Source organism: Agelaius phoeniceus, chromosome 6 (assembly GCF_051311805.1).
Source record: "Agelaius phoeniceus isolate bAgePho1 chromosome 6, bAgePho1.hap1, whole genome shotgun sequence".
Taxonomy (NCBI): Eukaryota; Metazoa; Chordata; class Aves; order Passeriformes; family Icteridae; genus Agelaius; species Agelaius phoeniceus.
The window spans coordinates 20,154,566-20,181,626 of NC_135270.1; the positions used below are offsets into that span (position 1 = coordinate 20,154,566).

The 27,061-nt window shown below is 38.7% G+C and overlaps 2 protein-coding genes across 2 annotated transcripts in view; one reads left to right on the forward strand and one right to left on the reverse strand.

Moving 5' to 3' along the window:
* Window positions 1-948: 948 nt before the first annotated feature.
* APIP (APAF1 interacting protein) lies at window positions 949-14,148 on the reverse strand. Its single transcript, XM_054634572.2, has 8 exons — window positions 13,946-14,148; window positions 11,625-11,725; window positions 8,706-8,754; window positions 7,274-7,391; window positions 6,079-6,214; window positions 3,355-3,522; window positions 2,698-2,820; window positions 949-1,674 (listed from the first exon to the last, which is right to left on the reverse strand). Exons 1-7 carry the CDS (start codon window positions 14,048-14,050, stop codon window positions 2,721-2,723), a joined length of 777 nt encoding a protein of 258 aa, XP_054490547.2. The 5' UTR covers window positions 14,051-14,148; the 3' UTR covers window positions 949-1,674; window positions 2,698-2,720.
* Window positions 14,149-14,312: 164 nt separating this feature from the next.
* Window positions 14,313-27,061, forward strand: part of PDHX (pyruvate dehydrogenase complex component X) — a 36,893-nt gene continuing 24,144 nt past the window's right edge. The window contains exons 1-3 of the mRNA XM_054634573.2: window positions 14,313-14,495; window positions 20,632-20,715; window positions 25,550-25,650. Of these exons, the coding sequence (XP_054490548.2) occupies window positions 14,354-14,495; window positions 20,632-20,715; window positions 25,550-25,650 (327 nt within the window). The 5' untranslated portion in view covers window positions 14,313-14,353. The remainder of the gene's footprint in view (window positions 14,496-20,631; window positions 20,716-25,549; window positions 25,651-27,061) is intronic.

The following is a 27,061-nucleotide window of genomic DNA, read 5'->3' on the forward strand; positions in this document are numbered from 1 at the left end:
GACACTTTAAATAAATTATTAAAGGCCACAATGAATAGATGGCAGCTAGATTTCAAGACTAATTGGATTGTCACATGAAGTGTTTTTATTAGTACATCCACAGGGAAGAAAAGTTAAGAGAATTAGAGTCTGCTTTCCCTTAAGGTCAGCTGCATCTCTCAAGTCTTGAACACACTTCAGAGATATTTTATGCTTAAGTGAAGTAGCCTGTCCAAAGTCACCCTCTGGTCTAAAAAATAGCATTTTCATACAAGTTCTTACTGCAATCCACATACATTCAGAAGATATGTGATCACTGCAAACTATTTGCCACTGACAAATGTCTAATAATGAAAAAAAAATCAATAAACATATAGCAAGCAACCTGTAGTTACTCAGTGATAACCATTATTTCACCATAACCAAGGTCCCCCTAAGGGTTAAATGTTGCACACTGCAGGTACAGAGGTAAAAGAGGGAAGGGCAAACATGCCTAAGGTACACAAAACACTGACCTTAATTGTCATCCCCAGGAAAAGGGTTAGGGTTAGGGTTAGGGTTAGGGAAAAGGGGGAAGTGGTGTCTGCCATCTCTGCCATCAGCCATGTCCTCTTGCCCTGGCTCTAGGTTCTCTTTGGCCCCACCTTTGACTTGATTCAGTGTTTTTATCAATGGCTTAGTAGGAAATAATTGAAACAATTTTTCCCCCACTCCCACAGTAGTTTTATTTTAGGCTGAAGAGTTAATTCACCTCATGGAAGCTCCAAAAAAGTGCCAGAGATGATGGAAGGGAAAGTGGTGGGAATGCACAGCCCCTAGCAGAAACCAGGGTCAGCTGGCACTTAGCCTGGCCCAGCTCACCCTTGGGACTGAGGTCTCAATACTCAATTAGAAAATTGGTCAACTGAGCTTACACTGACGCCACCAGGGGGCTATTCCAGAAGATTCTGAAAGAAGACTCTGTCATAATTATGTGAGACTGTGTTTTAATGAGCAGGTTGATTAAATCTACCTTGGGGTGGGGGCTAAACAGAGGTCATACAAAGCTGTTATTCAAAGTGAAGGAATTTAAAAAGGTAAGACCCAGAGCAGTCCCTCAGTAACAACTGCAAAATACATGCTATAAAATTTCCTTCTCATTATAATGACAATTAGGAGAGTTTAAAAATACATATGCTACAGGCTTAATTTAAAAAAAGAAAAAAAAACCCCAAAAACATAAACACGAACATGGTATGAAGGAATCAACAGTTCAAACAATGCTTTAAACTTTATTAACTTCTAATTAAGGGGTTGTCCTCACTTTTTTCTGGAAGAATAAAAGCTACAATAACTTTCAGAAATGCAGACTTATTTCAAGTTAAATGATGTAGCATTAGGGCAGGATCAACAAGTGCAGGTTGTTAAAATATGAATTTTTAAGGCACAAAACCAAAATGTGACATTAGTTCTCCAAAGTTTTTCAAACTATTTTTGCATCTGAATTTTCATTCCTCCTACTGTGGCATTCGACAGGACTTGGAAATTGCAATGATTGTTCAGTAGTTGGGTTTTTTTAACTCTCCTTTAATTCCTGGGTGCATTTAACAGTTAAAAGTTGCTGCTGACATTTGTCAATCAGCTGAGGATCAGCACCCCCTTCTGGCTTCAATAGTGTGGGGTGAAAGCTGGAACTCCCATCATCATGTAAGAAACCTGTACAGGAGAAATAAAGTAAAAGCAGAAATGTTCTAAAACTTGTCACAATAAATAGGCAAAGGAATATTAATGCCACTACAGAAGCCCAACTTATCCAGTTGCAGGGGCTGAGGAGTAATTTTAGAATGGCCCTTGTGGGCCATGAGTTAGCTTTGTGCAGGAGTGGCATCCAGCCTGTCTTCATCACTGCAGGCAGCAGCAGCAGCACCCTGAATGCCAGCTAAGGCAGAGCTCACTGACAGCACACCTCCTGCCCCACTGCTTTGGTCAAGAAATTCCTTTATAATCTCAGTACTGGTACCTTTAAATTTGTATTTTCCAACTCTGAAATGTTATGCTACCACTGCATTTTGCCATACCAAGCTGTACATATGTGAGAATTGTTTCAGGTATCCTTCAGGTAGAGTGCCCTGATCATATTATCTTTGGGCTTTAACTTCAAAAATTTCTTATGAAAACTTTCAAAACTGATCATTGCTACAGTAGAAAACAGAAAGTCAATGTGATTTCCTACAGGAGGTAAACAGGTAACACTAATCAGTGAAACTCAACCAGCCACACTGAAGGAAAAAACCAAACCCCCTAAAACCCCCAACCAACCCACCACATAAGTAATATCACTGAGATGGTCTGAAATCAAACCTGATCCTGCAAGCAGAACAAATGTGGGTGTTCAGACATCTCTGTCTACATCAGCTCACTAGGCTCTGGCCTTTTTAGTCCATTGGCTTTTCTGGAAATACTTGATATTATTTTGTTTTAAAAAGAAATCACACTCCATGCTGTACATTGGCACTAAAGATCCACTGGACTTACCTAACCGTTAATACATATAAATTTTGCTGCATTGTGTGGAAAAGGAGCACTATTTCAGGCATAGAAACAACTGCAGTGATAATGGAGCAGACTGGGGGAAGATGAGCAATACTGAAGTTTCCTGAGTGGGAAAGCAGACTGAAGTGATGGTGTCATCTATAGTCTCTCCCTCCCAACAGATCATCTTTACAGATAAATTCACACCTGAGTATAAATGTTGTTGACATTTACAAGATCCCATTTTCTCCTGCTGGATGTTTTGAAGGATCCAGCCCGTGCTGCTTCATCTGCACTGCGATATCAAACAAGTAGTCATAACATTCACACCTAAAATAAATAGGGAAAAAATGCAATGTAAGTAAAGCTCAAGCCTTATCATGTTTTATGAAAATTAGTATTTTCCTTCCTTAAGATTTTATCACCAATGTGATAGTCTGACTGGACAGCTCTATTATTGTTTATTTCCAATGCTGTGGAATGGAAAGTGCCATTTTCCTACATAATACTGATTTGCTGCATTTCCATCAGCAGATGAGGTAAATTCCAAAAATGGGACTAGGGAGGGCTACACAAACAGTATTGGCAGGTGTCATATAAAAGCATAGACTGCCTGTGTGTTTCATATGAGAAGGGATTTGTTGACTTGTCTGAAAGGAAAATGTTGGCAACCCTATCAGCCAGCACTGATATAGAAGGAAAACCAAGCAATGGAATCATGGATGAATCCATTCCCAAAAGCTCCCTATACATGCAGTGAGGCCTTAATATTCTGAATCATTGTCCATGGACTGGAAATATACATGGCATTAAGTTCATTAAGATCTTGAGGCAAGAGACAGCATATTCCTGAACTGTACTCACATAGTTTTGGCTTTTTCCCATGTCTCTCCCCATACATAAACACCGTGACGTCTGACCAGCACAGCACAAGAGTCTGGGTACTTTTCCATTGCACGTGCCATTCTCTCCTTGAGATCCTTCTCTTCTGGTGTATTCTCAATAATAGGAACCACTAGTGTATCATCATATCTAGAAAAAAAAGACATCTTCATGTACTTAAAAAAACCCTGTGCTTGGATGTATGAAACTTTTCCCTAAGAAAGAAATTATCCTCTGACTGTGTAAAAAGTTTAATTCTCATCACTAGATTTTATTCTCTTCTCTTGTGAGTCATGCTGTAGCACGGGAATTCTCAGGAACATCTCTCACTCCCAAACACATATTATGCTGGCAATGCCTGAGCTACACTTGAGGCACAAAAAGAAAATAACACTTTAATCTATTAGGTGTAGCTGTTTATTCCCATATCACTTTGTAGTTGGGTCCCTTTACAACTTTTTCAAACTTTTTATCCTGTACTGGCATCATCTACAAGTTTTACCTCAGATTAAATTATTTAAAAGAATCCTATCATATAGAAGGAAATGAAGCTGTTTGCTGGAGAACAGAAAAAAATAATTTAGGTAGTCCAAAAAGCCCCTGGAAGATTGTCCTGCTAAGGCATATAAATAGAAAGTAGAGTCAACACATGAAAAATAAATTCTCTGTGATGGAGTCATTGGTGGGCTACATGTGATCTTAAGAGAGCCTGAGAAGCCCAGCTCCAAAGACAAGATGATGCACGTTACTCAGTGGAACTTGCCTAAGAGTTTCTTCTGAAGGAGGACTGGGATATTTTGGCATTGTTTGAACCTTAATTAACACTAGCAGAAACTTGTTTAAATAGTTTTAATAAGTCCCCAGTTCAGGTTCAGAGTTATCATTGAGATCACATAGATATTTCATGAGTGGATGCTAGTAGTACTTTCTTTTGTGAAACACAGAAAGCAAGCAATGGTAAAAAACCCAACACCAACAGCTTATATTTGAAATCAAATATTCAGAAGATAAAGTCTCATCTCTTACGGTTCTCAATGCTGACACTTTCTCAAGGGAGGCTATAAAAACAGTGAATGAAGAAAGTGAGGTGGTATTTGAAGCTCTGACTCTTATAAATTTGGAATGCTAAAATTACACTTGGAGTGTTTGTTACTAATGAGGCCAATTGAGTTAATGGATTGGCTTCCTAGTTTCTGCTTGAGCTTGGAAGCTGCTATAAATATCATAACTGATTCCTAACCAGGACTATAAGCTTTCTATCAAGAGCTAATACCTAAAAAATGTCAAGAAGACTCTGAATGAGCTAAATACTTGGGCTCTCTTTTTTTTAAAAATTGAAATATAAGCAGCCTATGTTTAGTCAAACATGGATGTAAAATACCTTGTGACAGTCTGACTTTCAAACCTGTTTACTACTGATCTAATTCTCTTCTATGGAAATCAAAGGTAAAACCAGTGTGCCATCACTGGAGTCATATTTAGGCAAACATATACTTCTGATTATTCTATCTGTAGCATTTTCCTGGACAGCTTCCAGAAAAGATTCATGTAACTAGAAACAACATGCAATCCCTTTTTTGAAAAGCGCCATTTTGTATTTTGAATCCAAGGACCCATTTTTCCTTTGAATTCAGTGGGGAGGCTTGTGTGAGGCAAGACAGTGGAATCAGTCTAGTGTGAATGAACATGTGCTTATGAACCATATAACCTGGAGCTTTGATTTCTTGGATTTTTCTGGTAAATTAATAGAATGACACAGAAAACTTGGAGGCATGGAACCCAATAAATCCAATGTTTCCTGACTAACGTTTAGGAGTGCTTGAGAGCTCAAAATGCATATAAAAAGTTGTTGTGGATTTAAAAAAAACCAATGTTGTTAGACAATTGAGTACAAGGGTTTGCATTTTACCACATTAAAAATGCACATGCTAATGGTGACAAGAAAGTAAAGCTGGCAAGTCAACCAAAATGGAATAAAATATGCCTGGGCATAAAATCACATATGGCTTTCTCCCTTGCCAAAGGGCAACAGTTAGATACAAAAATTAACATCAAAAAGTGGAAAGAATTTAGCATTTCAATTTCTCATCTCCTTGTCACATGTTATATAAATGTTGTTTGCAGATCCCAATTCAACTCTCTGTGGGTGGAGACCTCAAAACAAGCCATCACACATAATTTGGAATAACTCAGCACTTACCTCAGAGCTCATCCTTGAAAAGTAATAACATTATCTTTAATGAGCTGTTTATTCTGAATTTTCTTTCAAACTCTGTCAAGTAAATCTGAAATCCTCTACTCTCTTAACATGCCCTAAACTAGCACAGGCAGTGATATGTGAAGTCCACCCAAATGGAGTTTGTACATGCTATCAATCCAACCTGGTGTTGGCTGGCTCCAGTTTCAGCTGAATGTTGTACAGATGTGGTAACATCTCAGGATGTAGCTCTTTATTTGGCTTCTTCCTGTAGCTCAACAGACCACAGCAGCCTTGGCAGTACAAGATCTTATCTCAGATCTCTTACACAGGCTTCAGATCTTACAGAAAGCCAGTGGTGACTCATTCATTCCAGAGGTCTTTTTACTTCTTATTCTTAATACTTTGTATTATACACTTTCAAGTATATAACTCAAATGACTTGTATAGATATTGCTGAAAACAAATGATCAAACACCACACTTCTATTCCTAAATATAGAGAAATACCTGTAATAGCCTCCTGAAGTACACTTCTGGATTCCTTTTATCATCTCCTGATGGGTGATAGAGAACTCACTCCCTGGGTAAAGAAGGGTAGCCATAACAGCAGCCTTGGAATGTGTATGGATCACTGCGCCTGCCCCTAGGAGCAGAAAAAGAAAATTTAGAATTAATTTAAAAATGTCTCTATTATGAAAATTTTATTCACATACTTGATTAATTTCCTTTGATTAGGCATCTTAGCAAATGCTGATCTGCTGTATGAGAGGAAAAAATATACAGCAACTTAAATGAAAGTATAAGGTAATTACTCATATAAGGGATAATTATGGATTGTCTTAGGACACTTGTGTCAGCTTTCAGTTTGTGACACATTCCAGGAGAGACACTGCTTGTACAAATTCAAGCAGAAACACTACTTGAACACTTCTTTACATACTACAATGACTGAGACACTCTTAATTTTATCAGAGTTCTGAGGTTATAAGGAATTCCCAAACTTATTTGTTAAATGAAAGTTTAAAGCTTTTTACTTTCTTTTTATGTTTTCCTCAATTATCTGCTAATTCTCTGAAAAAAAAATCATCATCTTACTGTGTCATGATGGAAAGATAGGTAGAAAATAATTATAATTACTTATAAAGATGCAATGTTATTCCTTGAGGACACAATGTAAGCTGCTTGTGCAGGAAGACCAGAAGAGACTCCCAAAATCCTTTCTAAAATAACAGATGTAAATTTTACACAACATCAAAAGCTCTCTATTACTATCTACCTGCAAAAGAAAAGTTTCATACTCTTTTCAGTACCCATTCCTATTTTATAACTGTTAATCTCAGCCAAGGGATGCAAAAGGATTTGAACTGTAATAGCTGAATTGGCAAAACCACTGATGTAAAACTGCTGTAATCCTGGGCTTCCCCTGCAACCTACCAATATTCTGCACTAAAATCTGTGCTGAAAACATGATCACAGGCATAGCTACAAGACAAGATTAAATTGCAAATGATACTGATGGGATGTTACTGTGGATTATATCCCACTGTATATATATATACCTTTGCATATCAATTTATTTTATAGTTTCATGTTTATTCCACCCTAACTTCTAGGTATAAAGAATATGGTACTGATTAGCAATTTTGTGGATGTACATATACAGTGTTTCAGTCACTGCTGAACTGCAAACATTGCTACATACCTCTCATAGTGTAGGCATTCATAAAAAGAGGTGTGCACTGGCTTTTCTTTAGTTTCTTGTGCAGTGGAGGACCGCTGATGTCCTGTTCATTCATGTCACAAACAAACATATCTTCTGGCTGTAAGAAAGAAGAAATTATTTTGATCTGTGATAGTTTTGTTTGATATTTAACCTCAAATAGTTTTGTTTTCCCTCTAAGGAAACAAATATATACAAACCATGTATTTAATAGAGAATGTGATTTGAACTTTGTAAAAGTGCTGTAATGCTCCACATTTATTCCAGCTTCTAACACTATTTACCAACATTGTGTAATGGAAATTAGTATTAGGTACTTTTTCCTCAGACTGATGCCATGCAGATATTTGTAAAACTACAATTTTCTGAGAAAGGAGATAGTGTAGCTCAGTAATAACAACTGATCAAAAGAAAAAGTAGTAACTGATTCAAAATAAGAAATGTAGATGTACTTTTCCTTCCCTACTTAAAAGAACCAACAAACAACACAAGTTAAACTTAAAAAATAATACACTTAACTTGTAGAACTATTTCTTTTTAAAGTTTGCTTTTAGTAGCTTTACATGAATGTTACCTTTGCATCAATTAACTATTCATAATAGAATTGTACAAAGAATTGTTCAGGATAGTAATAAAATTTTAATGTTATTTTAAAAATCAGCAGAAAATACAATTACAGGAGATTTCCTCACTGACTGTGCTTAATCCTCTGTTACTGTGAGCATAGACCACAGCATTGTGGTTATCTTACATACCTTTGCCTGCCTTACTTCTCCACATCCCCAGCAAACACTGCTCTAAGAACCCAAGTTTCTATCAGAGAAGAAATTCCTTTCCCTCCTCACTGTATTTATCCTCAGATTTATGAGATGACAAATCCTTTCCATGTATTACTCTATCCTGGGGGAGTTCCTGCTGCCATAAAATAGGTATTGTTTACCGTTCCCCCCTCCTCTTACATTTTGGGTTGTTTTTTTGGAAAACAGAGACAGGTCACCTTTTCATGGGGAGAGCCTAGTTATTTACTGAGAATATCGAGACAAATATTTGCAATCACTCAAACGAAAATAAACAGCAATGAGGTGTTAATGTCTATTTACATGGGTAACTTGAAACTGTAGCTAGACAAGTCCAGCCAACCAAGCCTGACAAAGAATAAAGCTGGACTGGAGTAATGCTCCACTCTCATGCTGCTTTGTGTTAATTTAAAGCAAGGAGAACATCAAGACTAATCTACACTGGCCACTGAAACACATACTGGCTTCCTATCATAGTGGAGTACTGGGAGAAATCAGCAGTTGTTTCAAATGCATAACAAGTTTGTAACTTCACATAAGGAAAAATCAAACTCTAAACAAAGGGACTTTCATCCATCTCAAGATGAGCTCTGAGGTAAAAGCACAGTTTAACACACCTGTATTCTTTCCTTTTGGACTCCTGAAGGAGCGATGTAGATTTCATCCCTAGGAAAAGTTGCAGATGAGAAAAATCAGTAAACAAAGCTGAGCAATGACTGTTCCACCAGACAGGCATTCGAGCTCTTGAGCCACTGAAAAGGAAACAGCAAATCTAGACCCTCACAATTAAAAAACTTTCTTGTTCTTTCCATACATTGACAGGCAGATAGTTTTCAAAATAGAACCAAATTGTACAATAAATTGTAAATAAAATCTTTAACTTGCAGGGTTACAAAACCCTGCTTTCAACTTGACAGATATCCGAAACACATATAAGAAGTGCAGTCTTATTTTTCCAACAAAGAAAAACAGCCTTTCCCTGCAGTAACTCAAACTCAAATTCTAGAATTCAGAATAAAAATTAAATGACAAATTGCAAACAGATACTGATCTGTGACAAGGCGGGGGACAAAACCATTACATAAAAATCCATAAACTATCTTAAAACAGTAATCATTATCTGCAACATTTAACATTGTAAATACTTTTTTTTTAAGTGTGCAGGTTAGGTTTCTAGTGCAGTTCCATGTTTAGTTGTGTTGATAAAGAGATAGCACTAATTCAGTGTAATTAAATGACTGAAATTTAAGGAGAAGTGCATCACTTCTTGCAAGGACTACATGAACAAAAAATCATAAAAACTGATTGAAACTAAAATGATTTCAAGATGGCACTGCATTCTTTTCATTATTAGCACAAAATCCCCAACTATATTCTCTCTCTGAACTGCAATCACTATTTGACTTCCCAGTCACATACTAAATTCAGGAGCACAGAGACATCTAGTGAATAATTAGTCAAGTTACAGACACACTTCCTATGGACCATGGGATCTTTGTAGTTCTGGACAAGAGTATGGAGCTGGAGAAGGGTCTGGAGCACAAGTCCTGTGAGGAGCAGCTGAGGGAGCTGGGGGTGTTTAGCCTGGAGAAAAGGAGGCTCAGGGGTGACCTCACTGTTCTCTACAACTGCCTGAAAGGAGGCTGTAGTCAGGCGAGGTTGGTCTCCTCTGCCAGGTAACCAGTGACAGGACAAGAGGAAATTATCTCCATTTCCATCAGGAGAGGTTTAAATTGGATATTAGGAAAAATTTCTTCTCTGAAAGGGTTACCAAGCATTGCAATAGGCTTCCCAGGAAAGCAGTAGGCTCACCATCTCTGGAAGTTTTTAGAAGACCTTTAGGCATGGTGCTTAGGAATGAGGTTTAGTGGAGAACTTGGCAGCGGTAGGTTTATGGTTGGACACTTGATGATATTAAGGATTTTTACCAACTAAACAATTCCATGATTTTAATTCTTCCAAAAATAAAACTCTTAAGATGATGTACTATTCATAGTGATAAAATGTCTGTGAAGCACAGAAAAATGTGGCTTTATCATATTTGTAATTTTTGACATTCATGAATTAACACTGCTGGCGTTGCATTAATTTAGTCTTGATTCATTTGTATGAGCAAGATAAGAAATCAAGTGGTAAACTCAGTTACTTATGACAGACACACAATTTTTCTTGAACCAGATTTTTTTATTTTTTAGAACTTAACCAGAAAATCAGATGATAAAATAAAGTCTTCAAATACAAGATACCTCACAAAGAATTCTACATCAATTTTTAACATGCTATGCCAAGTCCAAATTGGCAATTTTTTTCCTTAATAGTTGATATGAACTGCACAGTGAGTAAGGCTGATTAAGATTACCTGGTAAAAACAGTTGCTATATTTGAATCACATTTCAACTGTTCCTTTACATTTTCCTTTCTAATAATGCCAAGTAAACAAGCTATAGAACTACTAAGGAAAACTATATTACTGTATTAGTGCATTCTCTGATAATGCCATTTGTCTTGCCAAAACCAACAGGAGTTGCACTGGAATGACAAAGAAAATAGGCTACATTTAGGTACTGATGACAAATTAGTGCTAGAAAGAAATTCTTCCCACAGAATTTACCCTCTTTTAATTCATCTCATTATTATTACTGTTGTGGCTTTGCTTGCAAAATCAAGCAGGGAGGTGAAATGACCTGCACAAAGTCCAAAGAACACAAGTATGAGCATTTAGGGTCTTTTATTCATATATATAAAATACATCTTTGAATAGCAATGGCTGTTTGTGCATTCATGCAAGTGTATACCAGAAAAATGAGATGTCAGATACTCTCAAGATAGTGTCACAGCCTGGTGACTAGGCACAGAACTGCAGGCACTGTGCAAGACTCTTTGCAGAATGAGGACTTATCTTTTTTTCAGTGGCCACTGAGAGGAGCTCTGTTCCCACTAAAAGGATTGGAGATTATGAAAAGGTGGGAGACAGGCAAATAAAAACACAAAGTGGTGCTTCTTCGTAGGAGACACAGACCAAAAATTGTTGTTACCTGTCATGCTTTAATTATATGTAAAGTATTTGTCTCCTTAGAAATTACCTCAGTGGAACAGCAATTTCCTTCTTAGAGGAAATATCTGGCCTGTAAAATACATCCAGGGTGAGACTGATCTTATTTAACCACAGGCATTTGAAAGTCATGTGCCTGCCTGATGTAACCCACTCTAAATTCCATAGTCAGTGAAGTGAAAAAGGGGGAACACGTTGTTCTTTAAAGGCAATTCATCTCCTTTAAAAAAAAGGTAGGAAAAGGACAGGATAAGGTCACTCTCTGAAGCTGTCTCTCCCTGTTGAAGGGACTGCAATGATTAATTCAGACTATTCACCTTCCTCCTATATGGTTAATTTTGGCACACTGCTCATTTCATCCTCTAACTTCTTGCCTACTCTCAACTTGCAAACACTTCTCATGGAACTGTAAAGCCCTCACCAAGTACTAAACACAGCCACCTCTCTCTCACCACCACATTATCTCTCTTTCATCATCACTTACCCATGTTTCAAGCTGATTCCTCCACCAGTTCCTGTTACCCAGCCTAAACCATAAAACAGCCTACAAAGCTCTGGGATAAGATTCCTTGGATGTAACCCATCCTAAAAAGAAAATAAATAAATAAATGAGAAACCATCAGAAACACCTCACACCTAAGAATTCAAGCTCTCAAATTGAGTTTAAAGGATTAGTACTTTCATACTGCAGCAAAATGGTCTAATTTATGCTAATGAACTTCAATTACAAAATAACTGCATGTTTACACAATGCCCTTTATGCTCTGCCAGGGACATCACACCTTGAAACAAACAAAACCCCAAAGAAGGTACAAGTCTGACTATCCTTCACAGAACAGATCTCATCTAAAGTTCATCTGAGTGCAGTGGGCCATAGCCATGATACTATTGCACAAAAAAAAAAGGAAAAATAAATGCATCTAACATTATCAATTTTTAAAAGCTTGACTAGTGGTTTTCCTATTAAATCAGTTTTTATGTAGGTTAATTTTGCTTGATTTACAAATTTCAGTAGAACAGACTTTATTAGTCAATACACATTTTTAAACAGCACTCAAAAATACCACAGAAAATACATGCTAATTATTTTATGAACTTTACATTCCTACATTTTTACTACGTGAAGTTACTTTACATGCAGTTTAGTCAGAAAGAAAATAGCATTATTTTAAAATTTCTTTAGGAGGAAAAAAACCCCATCTTGTATTTTTTCCATATTCCATTGTTTATTACATTAATATCCATATCTATATATCAACCAAAGGTATCTCTGGTAAGGTTTCTACCTACATTACCACAGTAAAACAGCTGCTTTTATGGTGTGCTTTTATATAGGATTCTTTTTTTTTTATTGCAGCAACTAGAAGCATTAAAAGTTTTTCTAAAATGACAAATGGTTAGCTGCTCTACTGCTCACCTCAGTCATTAATGCCCACCAAAAACATTTATAAGAAAAATATTCTGTTTAGCAGCAAGAATCCACCTTGGGGTGGGGAGTATTTTGTCAACACCAACAGAATAGAGCAACCCAAAGCAAAAGCAGCACACAGCAAAAATGGCAGGCAGTGGTTACTTGGTGCCAATACCTCTGCTGAGATGTTTAGAAAGAAATGCTTCCAGGTGGTGGTGGACTTGCACAACTAAGGGTGGGGATGGAACAGGAGCACAAGGCAGAGGCAGTGGAGAGTGGGAAGGTGAATTCCTGGAGATGGCAGCCTGGGGCACATTTTACAACGTTTGGAATCTCCTGCTCTAACCTCATCTTTACAACCTCCAGTGACAGTGAGATGTGCTCTCTCTTACCAAAGATGATAGACATGCAGGAGATGGTGTTCCCTCTCACCTACACTGTGACAATGTTTTCTGTATTACAACAACTCAGTCTGCTGCCTTTTTTTTGCTTTGCTTTGTTGATAATGAACTGGATTATTGCCCACTTTCCTGGCAGGCCACATTATCTAGGCTGCTGATACCTCTCATCTCCCTGCTGTCAGCTCTGGCTGGTTTTGAAGCTTGGGCTGGTCTCTCCACCAGTGTCACACACAAACTGGAGAGGTGTCTGAGCTTTGTCCAGGCAATGCTTCCATATGCTCAAAGTTTGGTGAAGCACAGCACTGCCAGCTCATGTTCTGGTTGTGATGATACATAAAACCCCAATCAAAGACCAATTAAAAAAAAAAAAAAAAAACAGAAGAAAACCAAATCACAAAACAAACCTAAACAACTCCAGTTAACACAAAAAGAACCATGAGTCCTGTAGATGCCAGACTGACAGCTGGCAACATTCTGGAAATTGGCCTAAATTTTACAACACGTTTATATAGGTGCACAGAACTGCCAGGGTTGGAAGAGACCTTTGGAGACAATTCAGTGCAATCCCCCTGCCAAGGCAGGGCCACCCAGAGCAGGTGACACAGGAAAGCCTCCAGCTGGGCTTTGAATGTTTCCAGGGAGGGAGCCTCCCCGACTCCCTTGGGCAGCCTATTCCAGGGCTCTGCCAGCCTCAGTGTAAAGAAGTTCATGGCCGCGTTGAGGTGGAACTCGTGTTTTAGCTTATGAACACTGCTCCTGGTGTGCCGGACACTGCCTCTGCCCGGATCCTGCTGCCTGAATTTCCTCTCGGCCGCCAGGGCACGCTGCCAGCTCATAGTCAACTTGCCATCCACCAGTACTCCCAGGGCCTCTCTCCTAATTAGCAGCTGCGAGGCTGCTGGCCAGTTAGCGAGGTTCAGGAGCAGCCCAGCCCCGCGCTGACGGGGGCTCTCGGAGCGGTGGCGCGGCCCCGCCGCCCCCCGGCCCCGTTACCTGCGCCGCGTCCCCGCCGGCGGCCGCCATGGCGCGGCCAGCGCGGGGTCCTTGCTCGGGGGCTTCTTTGGGGCGCCGCGCGGGCGCCTGCGGAGCGCTGGGCATGCCCGGCCGCGGGCACCGAGCCGAGCCGCGGCGGGCGGGATGGAGAGGCTGCTGCTCTCCCCCCGGGCCGGGAGCCGGCAGGGACCAGAGGAGATGGGGACGAACCGCCAGGCTGGACGCGGGTGTCCGCGCGATTAGATTTGCCCACGCCTGAGGCGATCGAGGCGGCCAATGCCATGGCAGGTGCCGCGGGCGGAGCAGAGGGGCTCGCTGAAGCCACCCCCCGGCGCCGGGGGCGTGCCCGGTTATTTCTGCTCAGGCAGGCAGCGGGGCAGCCCCGGCGCGGTCGGGGGGCGGGGGAAGATGGCGGCGTCCCTGTGGCTGAGCGGCGGCGGGGAGCGGCTGCTGCGGCTGCTGCGGGCCGGGCGCTCGGCGCTGGGCGCGGGGCTCTCCCTGCCCGCCCGGCCAGGATGGAGGCACCTGCACGGCACCTGGGAGCTGCTGGGTGAGTGGCAGGCTGGTGCCCTGCTCTAGGTGTATCTCCGAGGACATGCGGCGGAGAGAAGGTTGAGAGTGGTTGCGGCGGGTTGACCCTGGCTGGATGTCGGGCACTCAGCGGAGCTCCTCTACAGCTCCCCTCCGCAGATGGGCAGGGCAGAGAAAGTACAGCAAAAAGTTCAGGTGCTGAGATAAGGACAGGGAGACACCATTGCTCCATTACTGTCATGGGTAGAGCAGACTCGACTTGGGGATATTAATTGAGTTTATTGCCAATCAAGGCAGAGCAGGATAATGCAAAGGGGGGAACAAAATCCCAATACCAATACACCTTTCCTTCACCCTGCTCTGCCCTCTCCCTTCCGGCTGCGCAGGGAGACAGGAACGAGGGTTACGGTCACTTCATCGCATGCTGTTAATGCCGCTGCTCGGGGAGCGGAGCCGGAGCCCCTGCCCTGCTCCAGCGTGGGCTCCGTCCCCCGGGACACAGCGCTCCGTGAGCTGCTCCGGCGTGGGCTCCCTCCCCGCGACACAAACCTCTGCCCGTGAGCTGGGCAGAGGCACAGGGAGCTGCGGTGCCCGGGGGGTTCCCGGCGTGGGGAGGCGAGCTGGGCACAGCTGGGCAGGGCCCCGGGGAGCTGGGTGAGCCGCCCTGCACGGGGCTGTGTTCGCCTTGGTCTCTGGAGGGACTGAAAGCACATTGGCATGTGTAGGAGATGAGCTGGTAGGAGAACTCGGAGAGACATGTAAGAATTGTTAAAGGTCTAGAAAGGAAGGAAGTGAAATCTACAGAGGAAAATAAAATTAAGCCTAAATATATATAAAATATTTTGTTGGGGATGAGGAAAAGTTCTCACCATTGAAAACAGGAATGTGTTTTCTAAGTGGACGTATAGCTAAGCACTGAAAAAGAAAGTTTTTTCTACTTGGTTATTTTGGTCCATGTTTGGTAATTCCACCACATTTTTGTCATCTTACTCTCCTGATAATGTTTCAGGTAACTGGAGAAGGGTGTGTGATGTATTTTTTATGCAATTCTATTTGGTTCTTTAAGGGAAAAATAGAATTTATTAATTGCACGTCTAGCATGCTTTCCTACATAGAAGTCAAGGTGTGAGGTTATGACAACACCCTTTCAAGATGTATTTTTCAGGAGTTTGCTGTTACACGAATATCAGGCAGGTCATTTACCCTTCCATGTTTTCCTCTGTCTCTAAGGGATGTGGGAAGTTACAGATCCTGAAATGAAATGTGATCTTTCCCTGCTTGCTCTGTAAATTACAACTTGTCAAACATTTAAACAATGATCAGGTGCATTGTCATGAAGTCCTGGTGTGAAGTACCTGAACTCTTTGAGGTTTAAGTGTACTTACACAAAAGTGAGCTTTCGTTAACCTTTTGTAATAAAACTCAGTAGTAGTTCAGAGCCACTTTCATCATTGTGGTTTAGACCTCAACATCCCCTTCTTTCCAGCACTGGTTGCCTTTGCTACTTTGCAGTATGAAAATCTTTTCCTTTGTAAAACCTGCTTTGTGTGATGCAGGGAAGTCTGTCCCTTTCTTGAAATAAATGTTATTTGTTTCCAGATTTTATTAGAAAAAGCTTGCTTCTTTCTGTATATAATTGTATGCAAATATAATATAATGCATGATAAACTGCTTCTAAATTGGTCTTATTATTTAACTCCTTAAATAACTTTTGTCTACAGTTCTCCCAGACAATCTATCGTGTTTTTTTATGTTGAGAGTACTTAATATACAGCTGGAATTAAATTTCTAAATTTGGATAGGCGAGTGACTAATATCTTTTAATTCCTTACAGTAAGCTCTGAAGTGTTAGGGTGGGTAGATCACACCTTTAACTCATTCAGGCTTTCCTCATTCAACCCTTCTTAGTGTACTTACAGCTTTCTAAGGTGGTATGTATTTTAGTGATACCATTTTGCTTAACTTCATTGTTGCTTCTAAAATTAAAGATGAGAAGTCATAAATTCCCTGGTAAAATACAGCTCATTTGGACATAAAACTCACCTTTGATCCCTAGTTTGACAATGTAAGTTTAAGTAAATTTTATTTTAGCATTGCTTTTATTTCTCTGCTTTTCTGTTTCTGAAAAAGCCACTATTTGAAGTATTGGTTAATATGGATCTAGTTTTTCAAGTCACATGAATTTTTTTTTCTTTCTATGTTTCTGTCCTTGTTTGTGGTGCTGGTAAAGTTGTTTTGTATAATTAAAACAATTAATTCAGAATGTAATTCCTAGTTGTTGGTCACAGAGAAATAGGAAAAAGAGAAAATAGACTAGCGTGACCTCTTTATGTTAAAGTGTGTCAATTTTTCTTTGTTTTTAATGTTTCATAATCTTATCGTTGGTGTTAAGTTGCAGTACATTTTTCAATTCTCTACTGACTGCAGAGTGCGTGTAGGAAGTTATGAAATCTCTTTCTGGTGGGACAGGTTAAATTTGCATTGAATTCCTTCACGGAGAGAGAAGGCAGCAGAAACATTGCCAGACTCGACTTGATGTTTAAAACGTGTCACCAGGAACAAATTCTCTTGGATACACAGAGAGCTGTCTTTAAAATAACAATCTCTGGTTTGTGTGAGGTTTGTTTGGGTTCTTTTTAAGTCTTCCTCCTTTTATATTCACATAATTGAAGTGTAATAACACAGCTGCTGTTGATAGAAGTAAAAATCAGTGGGTGGTGACTGGAAGTTCAGAAGTTTTACTTGCTTATGGTTCTAAATTCTGATCTGCCCATGAGCTTATCCTTTGAGATTCTGTGCAAATTGCCAGAACTTTTTGCTGACCCACAATTGCAAAGCAATAATATTTACTTCCCAAAGTGCTTGTAAGGGCTGCCTCTACAGTGCAACTAACTTATGGAAATGCAGTGATTCCTTTCACTATCCCCTTTTTTAATTTAATGAAGGCAAATAATATTTGGTGAAGGTAATTCGACATTGTAAGGTTGCTTTTCTTTGAGGAGGCACATTGAAGCCTGGTTTGTGTATGGTCATTAACTCAAAAGTAACTAAAACAGCTCTTAATTGCAACAGCACTGAACTTCTCTGAGCATGAGCCTCTCTGGACATAAGCATTAAATGGGTGCACAAGGTCCTGTCTTCTACTTTGTATCCAGCTTTATTTATTTGTCCATTTCCTAGCTACTTGCTGCTGGAATTCCTCTCCTAACCAGAATGGATTGTATGTTTTGTGGTAGTTGCTCATAACATTGAAGGGAAAATGTTGCAGTGGCACAAATTTGTTGCTCAGTTTTTGTATTTGTGCCAAAGTACAAAGCATATTCTGGGAAATGGATCAAGTAGCTCTTCATGGAAGAGAAATGTAAACCACTGTGTTTAAAAATTAATTTTTCCTCATTAAAAATGTGGATTATTTTCACTTTTTAAAATGAGGTCTGTCCACTAGTTCTCAATAAACCTAGATATTTGTGGGATATGACTTCAAAATAATGTTTTGATTGTCAAAGTCAGACTTGTCAAGTTAGACTAATGAAACTGAGAACACTTCTTTGCATCCTATAATGTATCATATAATGTATAATGTTTTCTACTTACTGTTATTGAGAAATATTATTTTAGGGTAAATATGTATAGTACAAGACAATTGTTAACTCATACTTTAATTTGTCAGTCATACTTCAAATACTAACTACAAAACTTTATTTGGTAAATGAACACAGATAAGCATTCAAATACAGAACATAGTTCATTTTTCTGTTTATTAGTCCTAGATGAGAAGTTGCAGAAAATTTTTTAAAGAAAGTGCATGGAGGTAATTCAGATGGAAATTGTGAGTGTTACAAGGATACATTTCTAAACATGACAGTCATGAGTAATATTAACTGAAACTACCATGGAAAGACTGAGGAAAAAAAATGTGCATCAGCTCATGCAGTCTTCTGGGAATATCAGCCATGCAATTGAGCTCATTTCCACAAAACTCAAGTGGTTTTGGTAGCATTATCCTGATTGTGTTGCTGTCTTGGGGACTTTAGGGAATAACTAACATTCTGCTCTTGGTGCATTTTGAAATGTAAGGATCATTGATGGCTGCTTAGGTCATTAGAGGTTTGCTACAATGTTTCCATCACATTTTAAAAAAATTTTGGAGTGGTTTGGATTGGAAGAGACCTTTAAAGGTCATCTAGTCCATCTCCCCTGCAATGAGCAGGGACATCTTCAAATAGACCATATTGCTCAGATCCCTATCCAACCTACCAGTGATGGGGCATCCACCACCACTCTGGGCAGCCTGTTTCTATGTTTCACCTCTGTCATTGAAAAAATCTTCCTTACAGCCAGTCTAAAATTCAAACCACTACCCCTTGTTCCATTGCTGTGGGCCCAATTAAAAAATCTGTCTCCGTCTCTCTTAAAAGCCCCTTTAGTTACTATTGAAAGACTGCAGTAAGGTCTCCCTGGAACCTTCTCTTCTCCAGACTCAACAACCTTGACTTTCTTGATGTTTCTTCATATAAGAGGAGCTTCCTCTCTCATCATTTTTGTGGCTGTCCCCTGGACCCCCTCCAATGCATCCGTGCCTTTCCTGTGCTGAGTATTCAGGAGCTGGATGCATTTCCCCAGGTGGGATCTCACCAGAGCAGAGTAGAGAGGCAGAATCACTGCCCTTGACCTGCTGGCCACACTGATTTTTGTGTCCCAGGCTGTATTTACCTTCTGGGCTGTGAGCCACAACCTGCCACATCACAATTTTTCATGTGCAAGTACCTTTAACAGATTTGTCACCAGTGTCTGTGGGGGCATTGAGATGATGACCACTACCCTGTGGATCCAACCCATTCCTCACCCATGAAACAGTCCACCCATCAAATCCCTATTTCATCAATTTACAGAGAACAATGCTGTAGGTCCAGAGAGGTGACATCCATAGACCTTCTCTGTGCACTGGTGGAGTCATTCTATCCTATGAAGCCACTAGTTTGGTCAGGCAGGACTTGCCCTTGGTGAAGCTGTTCTGGCTGTCCTGAATCACCTCCCTGTTCTCCATGTGCCTTAGCACAGCTTTTGGGAAATAAGGGGGCAAGGAAAAAAAAACAACTTAGAAGAATTTTGAGCTGAAAAGCAGATAATAAGGAAAAACCTGAAAATTATTAATTTCTAAGTTTGTTTTTTTTTTTTTAGCTGTTTCTAACTACTCCAAGCAATACAGCAACTAGGAGAAATGTGGTGTTGTTTCCTATAGAATGATAACAATCCTTAATGCTGGGTATTAGAGAAAAGGGAATATGAAGCAGAAATAAGCCTTGCCATTGTATACAATGTACCTTCTATGTGTCTATTTCTGTTCTGTAACTGAACACAAATTCAGACATAATAGTTCAAGAAAGCTTCAAAAGTCAGGTAGTGGAAAGCTGCTTTTACAAAACAGATCTAGAAAGATTCTTCTTTTTGGCCTCATAAGTATATTTAAAAGTTCAGAAAGGTAGTATCTCTCGTATTAATGTCCTCTTTGGTGTAGAGGATCAGGTGACAAGAGGTGTAATTTGCTGTGAAGCCAAGCTCTGTGCTGTATCCTGAGCTCTGCCCTCAGAAGAATCCCACTAACAAGGCACACAATTGCTGTTGCACAGTGCTGCTTCTGCATATGGGTTTACTGAGCCAAGACAAAATCACTGAAACTTGAAATCAAGCAATTTTTGCAAAGTAGATATAATTTTATAGTAAAAAGGATAAATAAACATTACCAAACTTTATCAGTGAAAGAGGTGTGTCATCAGCATCTGCAATGCTAGGATCACAAAGGCTTTATTAATTTAAAAGATATGCTTTAATCTGGAAAAAATTTCACAGCCTGAGTCAAGGAGGAGAAGGATGACAGGAGAACGAGGGTGTATTTTGATATGATCAACAAAACTTCAGGTCTAGGAATTCAGGGTTTGTGAATTTCCCTTTCTTTTGTAATGTGCCTTTTTTTCTTTGAGCTCTTTGGTGGACTTGCTTGTATGTAAGCTTAAAAAGAGCATGATAGTGAATCCTTAGTTCAATTATCTTTCAGATACATGCACTTTTAATTTCTTTCGTGTTAAGCAGTTAACTGAGGAAAGAATTATACTGAAAAAGTTCTCAGTTGAGATAACCACATGCTTGTTTTGCAGGTACACCTGGTATTAAAGTTCTTATGCCTGCACTTTCTCCAACAATGGAAGAAGGAAACATCGTGAAATGGTTAAAAAAGGAAGGTAAGATAGCATTTTCTGTGGTCACATTTCTTTGTAATTTTTCAGCAATGTAAATCTACTCTGTAAAAAATAAGATAATTCTTAATAAAGAAGACAAAACTAAGAGAAATAAAAAATAAAATAAGATAATTCTTCCTGGTTATAGATCAGTATAGTGATCTATAGTATAGATCAGTATTTTGAAGCCAAGTGTTTGGTGTGGGGATTCTGTCATGAACTATATCTGCTTTGAAATTGTTCATTCTTGAAATTTTTTTTTTTGCTTCATTGTCTTCCAAAAGGTTGCATTGGTCATATTTTTGAAAAATTTCCATTAGGCTCCTCCAGGGTTTGAGTGTGTGTGTGCTGTTTTTAATTCCCAGTTTTGTCATGCTGCTCAGTAGCTTTGGAAGTCTGAGAGCCATTGACTTTGGGGAGGGTCTCTTTCATTATTCTGCTGTGTTATGGAATACCATGAAAGAGATGCTATTTTTGGAATATCTTTTCTAATATCTTAATTATAGTCTACAGTTGAAACTGAGAAAAATTTAAATTCCTTTCACAACCCTAATACCAAATGGGGAAATTTTTTCCTAAAAGAACCCAAACTGAAAACCAAACTCCTCATCCAAAAAAAGCCTGAACTCTGTGCTCTGACAACTATGCTTCTGCTAAAATATTTTGGAACAACTGGATAAAAAGTCTGGATAAAAGTCAAGTTTTGCTTTCACGTAGGTTGTATGTAAATGAAAAATGATCTGTAGAAGAATCAGCTGTTCCTGTTCTGTCAGGAGACCTTTGTCCTGTTTACTCCTGCCCTGTCCCTTCTTCAATTTAATATTAAACCTGAATTTTGACTGTAGATTTGGATTCCAGATAGGTATTGTTCATTGTGCATTGTAGGCTTTTGCATAGCAGTAGGAATGTATCTTGTTCACAGGCATTTTTAGATTTCCTGAAAAGATGAATACATCTGGAGAAAAGAAAATATGTTAAAGCTTATTATCTTTGACAGACACAATTTGGATAGCTAAACGTGTTTTGGCTATTGTGCCTAGATAAACCTTTTCCTTTGGCTTATCCTTGGAAGTGTTGATACAGCTCCCATTGTTGTGTTACTGGAGAGCTTTGCTTTCCTGCATTTTGAATACATTTTGAGAGGTGGCTGGAAGACAGCTTCTTGCTCCAGTAGTGGACTTGGCCTTTTGCTCATGAAACTTTTAGTAAGAATTTTGCAGAATTTACTGTGAACAATTCAGAAGTTTATGTCAATAAAAAAAATTGCACCAGTGTTCTTGAGACTTGAAGCTTTAGTTAATAAAGTCTTGCAAGATGATGCAGTCCAAGATGATGCAGAGAGGAAAGAATGATCCAAAGTCCTTTTTATATTTGTTAATTGTCAATAGTTGTAAAATTTAAATATCAACAGTAACCTGTTTTGCAGTAATTATAGCATTCAAAATTTCAAGAGAAAACAAAGAGAGCATGGTAGGAGTTGAAGTAGATTCCAGTTTGCTCCCAACATGAATGAGTCCACTTTCCTTATAAAAAAAGTGTTACAATGTAAAAGCTATACAATTTTTTTCTCAGTCTTTCCACTAGCCTTCCACCCTAATACAAAAGAAAAAAAAGCTTCACACCTATTTTAATTAAATTACAACCAAGTCTTAATTGATATTAGACTTTGAAGAAAACGATGTTAGTATTTTTATTGCTCGATTTTCTATTTAGAAAGAAGACCAAACCCAAATAGAGTATTTTGTCTTATTGGCCACATCTATGCCATAATTAATTCCTATCAATACTTTTGTTTCCTGTAACAGTCTGGAGAATAAACATAAAGACAATATTAAGATGAATTTTGAAGAAAATAGTGAAGCGATTTAATGTTTACACACCTCTCTGTAAGGAATGCTCTTAACTACTTAATTCTCTAGAGCTTTTGCCACGTCAAAGCAGTGTTAATGCTTAATATGGATGTTTGACAATCTCATGTCCAAGAAAATAAATATTTTTAAGTGGATGACAGAAGCAAGCTTGCATACGAAATGTTTTTCCCACTGTATAACCAGAAGGGGTCAGTATAATACTATGTTGATAGTCTTTCTGTTCTTTGTGTAAGTCTCAAATGTTTTCATCTCATGGTTTCACAGGATGGACAGATAATTTCACTACTACAGAAGGGAAGGCACTGAATTTAATTGATAGCTTTACTTTTCCTTCTCATGGTTAATGCAGTTTCATGTTGATTCCTGTGGGTAATAAAGTCATTCTCACAATGATAAAACTATGTTTCTAAAAACTTGTATTTATTATGTATGAATTTAATGTTGATGAAAGCTGGTAGACTGACAGCCCAGGAGACCAAAATCCTCTTGTTAATGTGGGCAGAGAACAGAAGATACAACAGTGCTGGCAGCATCCACATGCAGTGTAACTCTGCCACCTTTTGAGACATCAGCTCCAGGGACTTCAGTATCTGTGTTCAGTCAACTCTGATTTTATGCTCAGCATTAAGAAATGCTGTTTGTATCTTGTGATTTGGATACTTGTCTGTCAGTAATTGAACAGAGCACCAAGGCTATTGGATGCCAATTGGATCTCCTGGAAGGAAACTCTGCTTCAGTAGAGATCCTAACCATTCAGCTTAGCTATGGGAATTTAATAATTAAAACCAAATAAAAAACAAATGAAGAAACAAAAGAAACCCCAAAAACAAATAAACAGAAAACCTGAACCCCACACAAAATTTTTCAAGGGCATTATATATATAATTTCAGAGAGCTTTGGTTCAGGCAGCTTCTGTTGCAAATACTACTTGGTTTAAAGTGCAAAAGCAATGATATGGTTTGCAAGAGTGTTCTTTCAGATCTTAATTATTGGGAAAGCTGATTTGTAATTGACATCAACCTGGACATTGATTAGAAGCTATCACAAATATTGTAATCTCTAATGAAAGTAACTATGATCCTATCTATTGCACTTGGGTACTGAAACAGGCACAGGACTTGAATGCTGCACTGAAGTCAATTCTTGCAGTCAACACTGCATTTATTCAATTGCCTTTCAATTTTGTGGTAACTTTGTCTGCAGCAATGAAAGGAAAATTTAAAAAAAGGTAGTGGAAAAGTGGTCTATCCAGTCCTCTGAAGATTCCTTGCCCTCCCTGTGCAAGATGAAGTTAGTTTTCTGGGAACATCTTCAGGTACCCAAGTTGAGGTGTGACATGTGACAAACACATGGATGAAAGTATTTGCTTGGCTGGCCCACCCTGCTGGAGGTACTGCTGTTGGTCTCTGAGCACTGAGATTTCTTTTTAATGGTGCAGAACACTTAGAGTCTGATGGCAGATTAAGATACAGAGTTAACCTCCTTTCTGCTTGCCAGTCTTAGCTCTGTAAATTGCAGAATTTGCCCAACAATTTGATTTCTTAACAACTAAGAAGTACTTGCCTAATGATCTGATATATGGCCTACTTGAATTAATGATCCAGTGAAATTAAAACACTTATAGAGCCTAGAGTTTTGACTTCCTCTTATAAACTGTTCATGCTCTAGTTATTGCAAAGTGGAATGTGGCTGTTAGATTATTACATTAAAAAGATGAAGTATATTTCTCTACCAATTTCTGTAATAGGAACGTTTATGACTTATAAAACTATGTAGGTAACTGAGCTTTTGATGTTTTTATTCAACACAAATGAGGTACAACACCTCATTTTCCCTTTCTAATTCATGTAGTCCTGAAACAGGAGATGTTTTTTGTATTGTTGTGTTTTTTATATTTTTATATATATATATATTTTTTAATATTTTTATATTTTTGTCTTTTATAGTGTTGTCTCTTGCCTAAATGTAGGTGGTAACCTGCACTAGGTTTTAATTCTACTCCTTAAGCACAATGGAGTGATATCTGTAGTTCAGCTAAATGCTTAGACAGGTAATGCTGTTGCAGCATTTCTGGTAATGGGGAAATATTAGAATTTTACTTTATGTGAAATTGTAGGCATGTTTTAGGCTTGGATGTCTCTCTAAGGAAAAAAAGCTGTATTTTGTTGGAAGGCAAAACATTCAACTACCTAACAGTTTTTAATGTAATTTCAGTTTTAATGTTGGACATCTAGTCAGTATTGATTTGTTGAAATAATAGAGACACATAATATCTTTATCATCTGCTAGCAGATACAGATATTCTTCAAAAGCAGAGGAAGAGTATGCTTCAGAGTTAATCTTGGATTTGTGTAATGGAGCAAAAGCAATTTCTAGCACTTGTGCATATTTTTATTTCACAAAGTAAGAATGAATGCTTGAAAAGACCTGTCTGAACTATATAGGAGATTAAGCAAGCTTGCAGCTGTGCTTTCCCAAAGACATTAAAATTCCTGAGGTTTATTTGAATTTCTCTAATAGCATAGACACCAGTTACTGAACTATGATACCATTGTCCTAAGCAGTTTTAGATAGCTTGCTCTGACTGGTGGCTAGCAGTGAGTATGGAAGGCTCAGTATTTTATTCATGGCAGTGCTACTGAGTATGGGGTTCTGAAAATAAATTTTGGGGTGATGATTACTTATTGAAAAGATTGTACTTCCCCTTGGAAAGTCTGCTGAAAACATCAGTACTGGGAACATGTCAGTGTTCTGTCACAGCAGCTTGTGATTCTTGAATCTTGGTGATTTTATTTGGAAAGGAAAGATACAATATGATAAGTAATGATGGGGGATCTACTAGCTATAAAATTTATTAAGGAATACAAAATAACTGTATTCTATGGTGAATATCTATCTTCCATTGTTGAACAAATCTGAAAGGAAGTTTAGGGTAAGTATTCTCAAGTTCTGTTGTATTTTGCAGGTGACACAGTGAATGTTGGAGATGCATTGTGTGAAATTGAAACGGACAAAGCAGTGGTTACCATGGAATCAAGTGATGATGGCATATTGGCTAAAATACTGGTAGGAATCCTGCATTTCTCAGTAGGGTGTTATAACTTCAGACTGTTGTTTAGCATATTGCTTCAAAAACTAGTTTAGATAGCTGAATTTCTGCTCAGCCTTCAGAAAAATGCACTTGCTTGTATTCCTGGGGAGAAATAATTGCCCCATTTGTGCCATGTGTGTACCAAACTACTGGTACATGGTACATGATTCTGTATATATTTAATGGATTTTCACTTAAGCTGTTGTTTTGTATGTTTTACACCTGGTGAATTATGTCCACGAAATGTTGTAGTTTATGACACCTTTTAGTCTGAGTTATAGGAAAACAGTTAACAATCAGTTGGAATCTGGAATTTTGGGTGGTACTTTACCCAGGATGTGTCATCTCTCTGCTAGGTTGTCTTGTGCTAGTCATTCAAGGTGGCATGTTATACAACATGGGCTGACCCAGAGAACGGTTCTTGGAGTTAATAATTTCCTCTATCAAAATTAGTTTGATTAAGCTTAATAGAAAGAAGAAGAACTGGGATGAGTAGGAAATTTTCTGAAGCAGTCTCAGCTGGTGGTGTCTTGCAGCTGTTTCTTCTCTCCCTCCACAATAATTAAACAACATGGTGAATTGCAAGAATTTGGGAAAAAATGAATAAAAATGAGAGATGAGTACTTTCAGTAAATACTATGTCATTTGGTTAGGGAGGTCTCATCAAGGGCACATCTACCCATGAGGTGTGGATCACATAATCATACAAATTAGGCATGCTGGTATTAATTGCAGTCCAGCTACTTAGGAAACAGCAGAATGGGAACAGGTACAAACTGGTTCATGGAACCATGAGAAAATTCTACCCTATGCTCAGTCAGACATGTGTTTGGGCTACTATTACAAAAGCTTTTTGGATTGGTATATTAGACTTCCTATCTCTGTTCCAGCTGCATTTTCTTACATCAGCATGTATTTGCACAGTTATCCTTTGCAAAAACAGAAAAGGGAGAGTAGTTTGCTCTGTGGCAGCATTTGAAAAGCAATGTTCTGTTTGGTATCTTCCTCTTTTGTATAAGCAAAGGCAACATCCTTTGCAAGAATGAAAGTCTTGAGATAGATGGGGGGCTGGGGTAGGGAGGAGAGGGGATGTAAGATAGAACTCAGCTGGAAATGAAGTCTATTAGGGCTTACAAAAACTCATTAGTCTTCAATTCTACAGGATAACTTGTATTTAAGCACAACTGCATATAGACAAGAGTTTTTAAAATATTTTTCCTTCTTTTAATTGTGTTGCTAAATTGGTGTTCAACTATGGAACAACACATTTAATAGGTTTCAGAGGATATGTTCTGCCATGCCAGGATGAAGTCTCACATTAGACATATTTTTCAATCTGTGTTTAGTTTCCATGTAGTTATTTAAATAATTGCTGGGCAATGCTTT

Excerpts from the sequence above, each read along its gene's own strand:
- APIP (XM_054634572.2), bottom strand. The coding sequence starts at position 14,050 with ATGCCCAGCGCTCCGCAGGCGCCCGCGCGGCGCCCCAAAGAAGCCCCC. Across the intron at positions 8,755-11,624 it reads GGAATCAGCTTGAAACATGG|GGATGAAATCTACATCGCTC; the intron begins GTAAGTGATGAT and ends AACTTTTCCTAG. Across the intron at positions 6,215-7,273 it reads GAATGCCTACACTATGAGAG|GGGCAGGCGCAGTGATCCAT; the intron begins GTATGTAGCAAT and ends TTCTGCTCCTAG.